General features: G+C 36.4%; 1 protein-coding gene across 1 annotated transcript in view; it reads right to left on the reverse strand.

Annotated features, from left to right (window-relative positions):
- Positions 1–12,606, reverse strand: part of ABCA12 (ATP binding cassette subfamily A member 12) — a 169,646-nt gene that overhangs the window by 71,115 nt on the left and 85,925 nt on the right. The window contains exons 11-15 of the mRNA XM_064585792.1: positions 11,494–11,600; positions 4,413–4,669; positions 4,202–4,314; positions 2,626–2,750; positions 556–729 (exon numbers count right to left, since the gene is read on the reverse strand). Of these exons, the coding sequence (XP_064441862.1) occupies positions 556–729; positions 2,626–2,750; positions 4,202–4,314; positions 4,413–4,669; positions 11,494–11,600 (776 nt within the window). The remainder of the gene's footprint in view (positions 1–555; positions 730–2,625; positions 2,751–4,201; positions 4,315–4,412; positions 4,670–11,493; positions 11,601–12,606) is intronic.

Genomic DNA, 12,606 nt, shown 5'->3' on the forward strand with positions numbered 1-12,606 from the left:
TACTTATGAAGCATGTACTTATTGTAAGATGAAGTCATTGCTGACTTTTCTAAACTCTGATAGTAACCCATTTGTTTTGTTGTACTGCATAAGTAATAGTAGTCTCTTTCTAAATTGATGGAAAAAATACACACACAAATTTTTAACACCAAAAAAGCCCCTACTAAAAACAACAACAACAACAACAACAAGCTTTGCTCTAATCTCTATTATCCTACCAAATTAATGCTTGTTCACTGTAAAAATATATATGTATATACACACACACAACATCTGTATTTCATACTTTAGTATAATATATATTAAATTTAATACATGGCCTTGGATACACAAACTGAGAGTTAATAAGGCAATAATATTAATTTCCTCATCTATAAAATGTGCAAATTTGCAGTATATGATCACTAAGGTCCTATTTAGCTCTAAAATAAAGCTATAATTCCAAAAGCTATATACATGGATCTCATTCGTTACAGTATCAGGGAGCATACTCATGTAATCAAATGTATTTGTACTAAACTGTGAATATAAAATATTTCAGCAATAGCAACTTGCCTTGTATGTGAAGTTGTAAATGTCCAAGTAGTGCAGGAGGGTGAGTCCAATGAGGTAAGACTGCCGGGATCTTTCTGGAAGAGGCAGGCTGCAGAATTCCTTCAATGCATTCTCCATTTTGGAATAGGTCATATTAGCATCACAAGAATGCAACCAGAACACACGAGAAATAATCTGCAAGTTGGAGGTAGAAAAAATAGAAAAGTTGTGAATCCTTTGAGAACTATCTCTCAAAAGAAAGGTTTTTCTTTATTCTTAGACTTCATTAAAAAATATGATAAATTATACTCCAAGTCAAATATATATATATTTTTTTCATTTAAAGCACTAATCACAGGGCGCCTGGGTGGTTCAGTAGGTTAAATGTCCAACTCTTGGCTTCAGCTCAGGTCACAATCTTAGGTTCATGAGATCAAGCTCTATGTTGGGCTCTGTGCTTAGCATGGAGTCTGCTTGAGATTCTCTCTCTCTCTGCCCCTCCCCCCGCTCATGTGCGCTCCCTCTCTATCTCTCTCCAATAAGTAAATAAATCTTTAAAACAAAAATAAATCACTAATCACAATAAATAAATAATCACAATAAAACTACAGAGAGCCAGAGTTCACTGGAAAGCTTAAAAAACAAGATGGAGAAAAAGAGACCATGAAGTGTTGTGATGATTCTGAGATTTCCTGTTTGAACAACTGAGTGAGTGATCTACCAAGAAAGAATTGATCAGGACTTAAGTTTGGGAAAAATATTCGTTTAAGACTCATTTTTCCTTTAAAATTTTATTTAGTGTATTTAAATTGCATTTTGTTTTTAAAATAATTTGAAGTTATAATCTTATATAAGAACCTCCGGGTATCTCTATCAAGAGATAAAGGGCAAAGAACAAAAAGCCCAGAATTACATAATAATGTGAATCAACCATCCTGGACAGTGATGCTGTGTTTAAAGTGAGGTGTGTATATGAGAAGTAAGAAGTCTCTATTGCCATTGAGTTGAAATCAAGAGAAAAGTTTAGGAAATTCAAGATTGTTGAAAATCTTCTCTCTTTCCTTTTGAAAGTAGTTAAGAATGTACACTCCTCATTTATGTTTTTATTTACTAAAATGAACCTGCTCTTCAGAAGCCAAACACTTGATTACTGAAATTAGATCTTAGGATAAAATGAGTAAAAGGTGAGATCAAAGGGAAAAGGTCAATGACTATTCACTAGAACAAGAGGGAAGGCAAAGCAGTTTTAATTTTTGTATGAGGGAACCAATGAACAGGACACAAGTAAACCTAAATATTTCCCTAAGGCAGTCTTCAAGGCTTTCAAAAAACTTTATCCGATATTGGAGAATAGCTGGGCTGTGCTTAGAAATGACACACTCTGTCACACGTAAGTTTTGAACAGATGAGGCTTTAAGCTCTGCAGTTCTTTTGGAAAATTTCTATGACATTTCCAGACAATGGACTTGGAAAAGGGATAAAAGAAGAGACATTTCAAATGAAAAGCCCTATTATCAGCCTATGAGGAAATGACGTTATTCATTGTCATACCCAAACATGTTCACTATACCCACAAACTTGCCCAGAGTTCCCTGGGTCCTATCTATTTTATATCCTATGTTTTGTCTTGGGACTTTTAAAAAGCCAAACTGAGTATTCATTTCAACAAATTGTAAATGGTCTGTTTTTTTTTCCCCAATTAGATTACTGAAATCTGACTTTGATGTCATTATAATAGACTGTGCAAATTTATCTCAGAAAATGTGATTGTGATTGTGCATATATGGAATTATTGAAGGCACCACTTATTTAAAAAAAACATCTAGGGGTAAGGAAAAGGAGAGCACAAAGGAGGGAAGATGAAGGAGAAGGAAAACTAGAAGGAAAGGAAAAGATAGTAATAAATGTCTTGCTTTAGGATTTTTCTTCTAACCCCACAAGGAATTCAGCCTCTAATTTTATCATTTGCATGGAAAATTCACCAGATCTGCAAGCAACTTCTCAGTGTTTTACTGATAAGTGCTCAACAAATACTACACATGATTTAAACTTTTAAGACCTGGCTATAAGTACAACTATATTATGCCCCACCTCAGCTCTGTTATCAGGGATAGGAAGGGCCAGCAGACTGTCAATACTCCTATTGGACATGCCTGTCGTTCTCCTCAGTTCTTCCTTCAGCTCTTCAACATTTTTAAACATTTCTATTAACTGACCTGCAAGAAAACAAAAACAAAAACACACGTGTTGGTTGCAATGTAATTCTTTTTAAGTTGTTGTACTAACATAAGAGAAGTCTTCTAGACTAAAACATACACTCAACATACATGCCTTGTGTCAGGAGCAGAGATCTCTCTTTTGGCGAACCCTGCATCTTTAGGATCTATTTCTATCTGATTTAGACTTGCTCCAATTATGACATCATTGACCCAAGGTAACAGATTGTTCTGGGTTATAAATTTTCCTTAGATGTCTACAACACAAGGTTGATTAAAAAAATATGGTTTCCTCACAGACTTTGATCACATAATGCAGTAAATATATATCCCTCCATTTGATTTAAAACATCACACAAATTCAAAATGCTTTTCAACCTTGGATCATATAATATTGTCAACTTAGGACAAGATTTGCTAAATCTACAACATAATGCTGCAGAGCACACTTGCTTAACTTTGCCCAGCACGTTACAGTTTATCAAGGATTTTTAATAGTCATTACCTCACTTTTTTTTTTTAATTTTTTATTTTTTCAAACATTTTTTTTATTCTTATGTTAATCCCCATACATTACATCATTAGTTTTAGATGAAGTGTTCCATGATTCATTGTTTGTGCATAACACCCAGTGCTCCATGCAGAATGTGCCCTCCTCAATACCCACCACCAGGCTAACCCATCCTCCCACCCCTCTCCCCTCTAGAACCCTCAGTTTGTTTTTCAGAGTCCATCGTCTCTCATCATTACCTCACTTTTAAGTAGAATGTGTTTAACCTCAAACTTTTTTAGGACTGTGATTGTAATTTTTTCATATCTGGGTCATTTAATGCATAACAAATGATATTTTGACTTTATTTTAGCAGATTATCATCTCCATTCTGCAAATATCTCTCAATTTCTTCATGAAGTATCCCTTATGCAAATATACCCTCTTTATTTTTGGACTTAGTGCCCTTCGAATTTTGTGGCTGCCTGTTGTCCAAAATTCTGAATGCCTTTCTTTTCAGTCCTGAGGTATTATGCAAAGAAGAAAAGTATTGCATGGGACATCAAGCTCAGAATACTAATAGGAGGTTCTGAATTGAGATTTCTATAGACAGCAGTGCATCTTTTTAAATCAGATTATTTTCATGGAAGTAAATAAATTCCATCCTAGCTAATGCACTTTAATATATCAGACAAATAAAAGGTGAATGGCCTAACTAGTTAAAATTTTGAAGATCTTTTTGCTGTGAAATCAAATTTCCCTATTTCATCCTCTGCTGGCTTTCTGTATGTTTATTTTAGACAAGTAACCATATTTGAAAGCTTCAGATTTCTCATGTATAAGGGCAGATACAAAGCAGGTTTGGTTGGGAACTTCAAAAAAGCCTTTCTTAAACTGCAGCATGAGAATCACACGCATTCTTATAAGACAACACTTAAAATAAATGGGGGTGGGGAAGCACCTGGTTTTCCAGAAGGGTCTGCGCTGTTATTGACATGCAGCATGGCTTCCATGATTGGCATTAACCGTGTGATATTTTCCAAGTAATTCATTTGCAGTGCCTGTTCTAGCAACCTGGAACAAAACAGAAGAGAAGAAGAAGCTGAACTAAGCATATCCATAATTATTTGAGAAGGGGTTTCCCCAAGGAAACAGGCAATGAAGATACTTACCAATCCATATTTAAATTCATTTTGCTTGGATCCCCAGTAAGCAAATCCCTCAGTTTTTTAGATATAATATTGTCATGGTACAGTAAGTTGGTTGCTATTTCGGTGCCAAGCTCTGCTGCTTCGAGGAGCTGCACATGAAATGCACTTTCTTCACATAGGTCCCTAAAGTTCACGTCAGAGAGCTGGCACGTTCTCTCTATTGAACTGAAAGTTTCAGATTCACAAAGAAGTTCGGTCAAGTTTCGAAGTTGAGAGAGCTTTCCAGAAAGGGGAAGGAGTGAGAAATAGATTAGCTATATTATTATAAATATTTGGTAGTTGATAATAAGTAACCAAAATTGATTTACTTCAAAAAAACACTGTGCATATGTTTTTAGTTAGTTGGCATTTGTCAAGTTTTACCGCAAAGCATTATTTTCTGTCACTTGAGTTTATTGCTTTCTTAAGAATTTTATAAAACTTTTGGAACTATTAGACCTGTATTTCCCAACTGGACTCAGATCTTGTAGATTCAAAGGTTAAAAAAAATGTGGTTTAGTTTTATCTCATTTAAATCACAAATACTTCAACTAATTTATATTTTAGTATATGTTTTAAGTCATGTGGAAAGGCAGAGAGCAAAGCAGTTTTGGAAAAAGAAGTCTTTCTTCCTCGTATGCATTAGGATGACTACTGTAAGTAAAAGAGAAAGAAGGAAAGAAAACGTTAGTGTTGGGAAGGATGTGGAGAAACTGGAACCCTTGGGCACTGCTGGTGGGGATGGAAAATGATGCAACCACTGTGGAAAACAGTATGGAGTTTCCTCAGTAATAAAAACAGAATTACTGGTATGATTCAGCAATCCCACTTCTGTGTATATACCCCAAAGTATTGAAAGTTGGGTTTCAAACAAGTATTTGTGCACCCAGGTCCATAGCAACATTATTCACAATAACCGAGAGGCAGACACAACCCAAGTGTCCACTGACAGATGAATGGATAAACACAATGTAGTATATAGATACACAATGGAATATTATTCAGTCTTAAAAAGGAAAGAAATTCTGACACATGCTACAACACGGATGAACCTTGAGGACCTTGTGATGTGTGAAATAAGCCAGTCACAAAAAGACAAATACTGGATGATTTCATTTAAATGAGGAATGTAGAGTAGTCAAATTCATAGTGATAGAAAGTAGAATTGTGGTCGCCAGGGGTTAGGGGGAGAGGGGAAGAGGTGTTATTTTAATAGGTACAGGGATTCAGTTTTGAATTATTAAGAGAGTTCTGGAGATTGGTTGCACAACAATGTGGATGCATTTAACAAGACTGAACTGTACAGTTAAAAATGCTTCAGGTGGTAAATTTTATATTATGTGTATTTTACCACAATTAAAAAATTCATTGACAAGAAAAAAGCTTTTTTAAAATGCAGCATGTGAATCACATGCATTTTAATAAGACTGCATTTAAAATATGAATGGGAATACACTTGGATTTTCAGAAGTGTCTGCACTGTTTTGGACATTATCTTCTACTCTCTTATCTATTGAGGGAAACTGGGTGCCTTTGTTCTCTGGAAGTGCTTAAAAGTTCTGTTGTGCTTGGAAGCTACCCTGGAGCTATTCCTTTTAAGAAGTCAAATAATTTGCAATGACGTGGATGGAACTGGAGGGTGTTATGCTGAGCGAAATAAGTCAATCAGAGAAAGACATGTATCATATGACCTCACTGATATGAGGAATTCTTAATTGCAGGAAACAAACTGAGGTTGCTGGAGTGGGGGGTGGGGTGGGAGGGATGGGGTGGCTGGCTGATAGACACTGGGGAGGGTATGTGCTATGGTGAGTGCTGTGAATTGTGCAAGACTGTTGAATCACAGATCTGTACCTCTGAAACAAATAATGCAATATATGTTAAGAAAAAAAGGAAGAAGAAGATAGCAGGAGGGGAAGAATGAAGGGGGGGAAATCAGAGGGGGAGACGAACCACGAGAGACGATGGACTTTGAAAAACAAACTGAGGGTTCTAGAGGGGAGGGGGGTGGGAGGATGGGTTAGCCTGGTGATGGGTATTAAAGAGGGCACATTCTGCATGGAGCACTGGGCGTTATGCACAAAAAATGAATCATGGAACACTGCATCAAAAACTAATGATGTAATGTACGGTGATTAACATAACAATAAAAAATTTTTAGAAGAAGTCAAATAATTTGGGATGCCTGGGTGGCTCAGTCGGTTAAGCCTCTCACTCTTGATTTCAGCTCAGGTCATGATCTCAGGGTCATGAGGTTGAGCCCCACATTGGGCTCCATGCTGAGTGTGGAGCCTGCTTAAGATTTCCTCTCTCCCTCTCCCTCTGCCCCTCCTCCTCCTCTGTCTTAAAAAAAAAAAAAAAGACAGAGAGAGAGATGGAAGTCAAAGAATTTGGAGCAACACCTAAGAAAGCAAATATATGTGTCATTCATTGCAACTCAATTTCAATCAGAAGTTGCATTTTGATAGAAATGAAGTATTTTATGATACAGGCAAATGTTTAGGGATGTTTCTTTCCATATATCAAATGGGAAAGGCACGATTATGTGTCTTAGATGAAAGATTTATAGTAACTACATGTAGGCACTAGCAATTAAACACTGATCATCTTAGATAGTAAATATCATTGGTCTATTTTTTACTGTATTTAATATTCTAATTGACTTCTGGCTTTGAACTATCTAAAATAGCCTCATGCATATTAAAATTCTACTCACTAGTCTTACTGCTATGAGAAAATTTCCATTACAGGTCCAATTGTTTTTTTTTTTGTTTTTTGTTTTTTTAAGATTTTATTTATATATTTATTTGAGACAGAGAGAATGAGAGAGAGAGCACATGAGAGGGGGGGAGGGTCAGAGGGAGAAGCAGACTCCCCGCAGAGCAGGGAGCCCGATGTGGGACTCGATCCCGGGACTCCAGGATCATGACCCGAGCTGAAGGCAGTCGCTTAACCAACTGAGCCACCCAGGCGCCCAGGTCCAATTGTTTTATCAGCTGTAACTACGTGTTTGCCACTCTATTCCTTCCTTTGATTTTCCAAATAATAGATATGATTAAATTTCTAATGAATGGAGTCAAGCCTTCCTGCCACATCCTTCAGTGACTTTTCATGATTTTTTAAAGAAAAGGATAAATACTGGTAGCCCAATAAATTTGTTTTAATCAAGCTTTGAGGGTATAGTAAATGTGAGATTTTTACTCAGTAGAGACCTAAATATATACATGTATATATTTTGACCCAAATACATTTTTTAATTGCAAGTTTGGCATACATGTATGAGAAACCAGTAAAAGTCCATACAGTATAATCTTCGCTTGATAAAAGTTATTGAAGGAAAAATTGGAAATCTAGCCATGCTACTGAAGTAGAATTGGTTCTCTGAAATAAAGGTTTAATTCAGGGTCAATAATATGGAATGCACTGTGGAGCACATCCATCAAGGAGCAACCTGAAGGTCATATAGTATTTGTCATTATTTACTACTTTCTTCTAAAAGCAATACATGCATTAAATTTTTAGAAGCTTCATGGACCATTAATAGTCAATCTTAAATCCAGAGAATTAAAATTCTCTCTTCAAAAGTGTGTCAAATCCAGATTGTAGGTTTGTCAGAACCTCATGTACAGTCCTTTCTCCTTTATCATGACCCTGGTCCACATAGTGAAAAAGGTCTCAGGTCAAATGTGAACAATGACCCATAACTAACTCCATGTCCAGCTGTGACTGAATTCCCCAGTGCCTGTGGTCCCTGAATGCATCTGAATCAGAAATGTAAGTTACATTTAAGTAAGAACTCAAAATATCGGGGCACCTGGGTGGCTCAATTGGTTGGGTGTCCAACTCTTGATTTTGGCTCAGGTCATGATCTCAGGGTCGTGAGATCGAGCCCTGCATTGGGCTCACTCTGGGCATGGAGCCTACTTAAGATTCTCTCTCTACCTCTTCCTCTGCCCCCACTCCCCCTCAAAAAAAAAAAAAAAAACCTCAAAATATCATAGGTATAAAAGTGATAAAACAGCAGTGCTCCTGGGCTCTTGGCAAGTAAATGCAGGGGAAAGGAACCTATTTAAAAATTTAAAGGTGTTATAATAAAAATATTGTGTTACCCATATTTCTGCCCAGTATGGGGAATATCCACTTTATGTATAGTTCCCCAATCAGGAAGCTATTCTTCTCACAATGAAGGAAGGAGAAAACACAAAAGCTCAGGAAGAGTACAGTGTTGGAACTAGAAAAGAGGGATAGGAACAGAAGGAGAAGTCACTTTTGAATGGCAAGCATTTGACATTTTGGAGGGTCTAAACCTTCTTAGAAATGCCATGAGTAAAGTTTTAGAATGAATGGGTAGGCCCTAACTGACTGTCACAATTAAGACACTAATTACCGGGGAAGGCAAAGCAAGGAAGTTAAATCATCTCTTGCTATAAAACTGTAAGAATTTATCTTCATTCTTTTAGTGATACATACTGAATATTTTCCATGTGCCCATACGCCCGGTGCTGAGAATACAATAGTAGAGGGACAGACTTAGCAACGTTCCTCAGGGAGCTTATAGTCTTGGAATGTAGGGCTTCTGTTAATTGCAGATAGCTGCCATGCTTCTTGTAAATGACAACAGACTTTCTACCCAAAGGACAGGATTGCAGTTTATTTCCACTTCTGTGGCTTCTAGAACTTTTTTCATAATGTAACCCTGAAGTGGAGCAGTATAGTCAAAATGTGAATGCTGTTTTAAATTATTCTTACATCTATTTCCCATTCCGTGAGTGTAATTGATTGAGAATGCATTGTTTCAATTTCCCTGGTGTATATTTTGTGCTGCCTGATTACTTCACAAGTTGAGAACTACAATGAATAATTGTCCAGGTGACACAGTTATATCACCAGGGCTCTCTTTTAACACCCTCATTTGTTCACACATCCATGAGTTGTCTTAAGCTCCTACTACGTGGTAAATGTGGGGCTTTAGAGATACAGAGGCTACATTTTATCTGAGTTTACCCTCTAGGGAGGGAAACAGACCTTACTTATACAACAAGTTATAATGCTAAGTAATAAGTTCCAAAAGCCAGAAATCTCGCTATCAGACCCCTCTTCTTTATGCCCACTGGCTGCCGCGTTGTGTCACCTAAACTCCTACCCCATTCTTGAAACTGTTTCTTCCTTCTTTCTCTGCCATTGACAAAGTGCAGGGCTCACGTTTTGCTTAGGTTACTGCAGATATCACCTACTTGGCTTTTCTTCAATCTGTCCTCCATAGTCCTCCCAGAGAGTTCTCTTTCTAAAATGAAAATTTTACTTTCTTCAAATGCACAACACTCCAGACCAGATTCAAACTCCGTGACTAAGCAGAAAGAGGACTTTGGGATCTGCGCCCAGTCTCTCTGCAGTCCCCTTTCCTGCCTCTCCCATAGGCACCTTCTGCTCCAGACGGGCACAGGACTGCAGGTAACCTGTATCTGTCCTCCAGGTTCATACCTCTGTCTTAATAAATGCAGGTCTCTATGTGTGGAATGTAGGACTGTACAACCTAATCCTACTCAGCCTATAAGAGCAAGTATTATCTCTTCCATGAAGTTTCTCCTCTCCACCTCCATTCCCTACAATTGGAGTTAAATCTCCCACCTCCATACACAGAATCCTGTCCATCCACATACCACAATACTTATCTCACTGTGTTATAATTATTGGTCTGCTTTTCCATCTGCTACAGTGGATTGCTATAAGGACTTTGGGGTTAGAGATTATGTCTTTTAATAAATAGATTAGTGTTATGGGACCATAGATCATGGATTGAATGAATGAATGGATAAATATTATGTGCACACAAAGCCATTATCCTGGCTGGGAAATAGAGAGAAAGGCAATAATACTCTAATATTATAGAAGTGACATCTAAACTTGTCCTTGAAGGATGAGTAGGAATTTTCCAGATGAATGCATAACTTCCTTTTCATTTGCACAAATTAAGATACTGCTAAATTAGGTGCATTAGAAATTTTAATTTGTGTAGAAGATCAGGAGAAAATGGAGGTAACCTCACTAGCATTACCTACTTATAATACACACGGACATATGTTTTGGATATAATTAGACCATCTTGACTATACAGAAAGTCATCTTGTTTGCCCTGAATAAACCAGTTCTAATTTTGCTTTATCACTGCCTACCTAAATTCAATTACACTGCTGTTCTTACTAGGAAAGCTGCTTTCTAATTTTAATAGGGTTATTTAAGAAATGAATTATCATGATAACCTGTATACTATATGCATGAGCTAAACAAAGAATAATAGATAAATGTGAACCAATTCAAACTTCAGAGTTTAAAATTTTTTTCATTGCTTTCCCTCCTTTTTTAAATATCATACATCTTAATATGATTTATTAGTTTCTGCTTCTGATGACAATAAAAATAAGGTTAGTCAACTTCTGAGATTTTTGCACACTGTGAAGTCTAAACACTAGCTTTTAAGATCAACTTTTGTAGTTTTAAAAACTGAGGCCAACTTAAATTAGAAATCATATTATGAGTACTATTTTGAAATTACGAAGCTTAACGAGGTAACTATATTATTAGCCATTCCTTTATGTATGTGAATACTGCAATTAGGCCTTTATTGGTCATTTCATATAGAGATATCCACTAATTAAGAACAAAATGCCGGGCACCTGGGTGGCTCAGTTGGTTAAGCGACTGCCTTCAGCTCAGGTCATGATCCTGGAGTCCCGGGATCGAGTCCCGCATCGGGCTCCCTGCTCGGCAGGGAGTCTGCTTCTCCCTCTGATCCTCCCCTGTCTCATGCTCTCTCTCTCTCTGTCTCATTCTCTCTCTCAAATAAATAAATAAAATCTTAAAAAAAAAATTAAAAAAAAAAAGAACAAAATGCCATTTTCTAGCACAAGAACACTTTTGTCCCCCTTTTTCTGGCATTAATCTAGTCAAAATAGGACAAATATTTATGAAGATACAGATTTAAAACTTAAACTGAAATACATCTCGCCAGAGCATTACAGACAATGTCAAGGTTTATTTATTTATTTTTTCTTTCATGACTTACTTTTGATTTCAGGACTTCAGGAACTGAAGAAAAGTAATCCTCATAAAAACCATTTGGAAGAAAAGATTTTTTAAATGAAATTATGGACTGCAGGAGTCTTAAATTTTCTGTAAAGGAAGAGAGAAGATTTACCTTATGTGAACTGCAAGGTCATTTAGGAAACCCATTTGAAAAACACCTTTATCCTAATTTATTGCTAAGTTTTTCCTAAGATAATGGCCTAGTTCAACCTAAGTATAAGACAAGTGAAAATTTAACCTTTCCTTGAACCGTGGAGACTAGAGAGTTCATTATTTTAAAAATATTCATAGATATTCTGCTTAGAGATAAAAATATTTCTAGCAAAGGTGCTACACACTTTTGGCTCTTTGTGAACTAAATCTGCTTTTATTTCTGATTTTTTGATAGGCTGTTAAGTTGAAGTGTTTGGGGGAGAATAGATTGCATAATCACTGTGACACATACACACCCTTCCAACCTTGATTAATTCAAGCCTAGTAAACAGAGACCACGCTTAAATACTTGTGCTATTTGCTTGCCATTAAGTCTCAAGAAACTATTTTGGTGTGGGAAAAGTAAATATAGATCCCTTGGAAAAGGTGAGAAATTCGATATTTTCTCTTGAAAAAGGAAAAGAAACATTTGATTAAATGCCATCTTCATGGTTGTCCATGTAGGCAGAAAATTGAAAATAAGGTGTATAAGGGTGGGAAGTAAAAATAGTCTGCCACACAAAAATCCTTTGTTTATATAATTTACACATGCTTTGGGAAGTCTCTATTATCATTCTCCATTGTTTTTTGATAACTAAGATTATTAAGGACACAGAAAATGCCATGAAGGGTTATATGAATTACTAATAATTCCAGAAACTTGGCGAGTTCGTTTGGGTGGTCATTATCATGTTCTCTGTTACGTGGCTATCGTAAATTAAAGTTTGTCCAGGTGGCCAGAAGTACTAGCAGCAGGAACAGAAGTAATAATACAATAACACAATTAGATATTCCCTTCATATATCAAACTACCAAACTGAAACTCATGCGTATGGAAACTAAAATCTTTTAAAAACCTTTCTAGTTTTTTAAGCAAATGTCTTAAAAGACTTACTACTTT

This window comes from Mirounga angustirostris, unplaced genomic scaffold (genome assembly GCF_029215605.1).
Source record: "Mirounga angustirostris isolate CCGP_5_RB_7025 unplaced genomic scaffold, mMirAng1.0.hap1 SCAF_3, whole genome shotgun sequence".
Taxonomy (NCBI): domain Eukaryota; kingdom Metazoa; phylum Chordata; class Mammalia; order Carnivora; family Phocidae; genus Mirounga; species Mirounga angustirostris.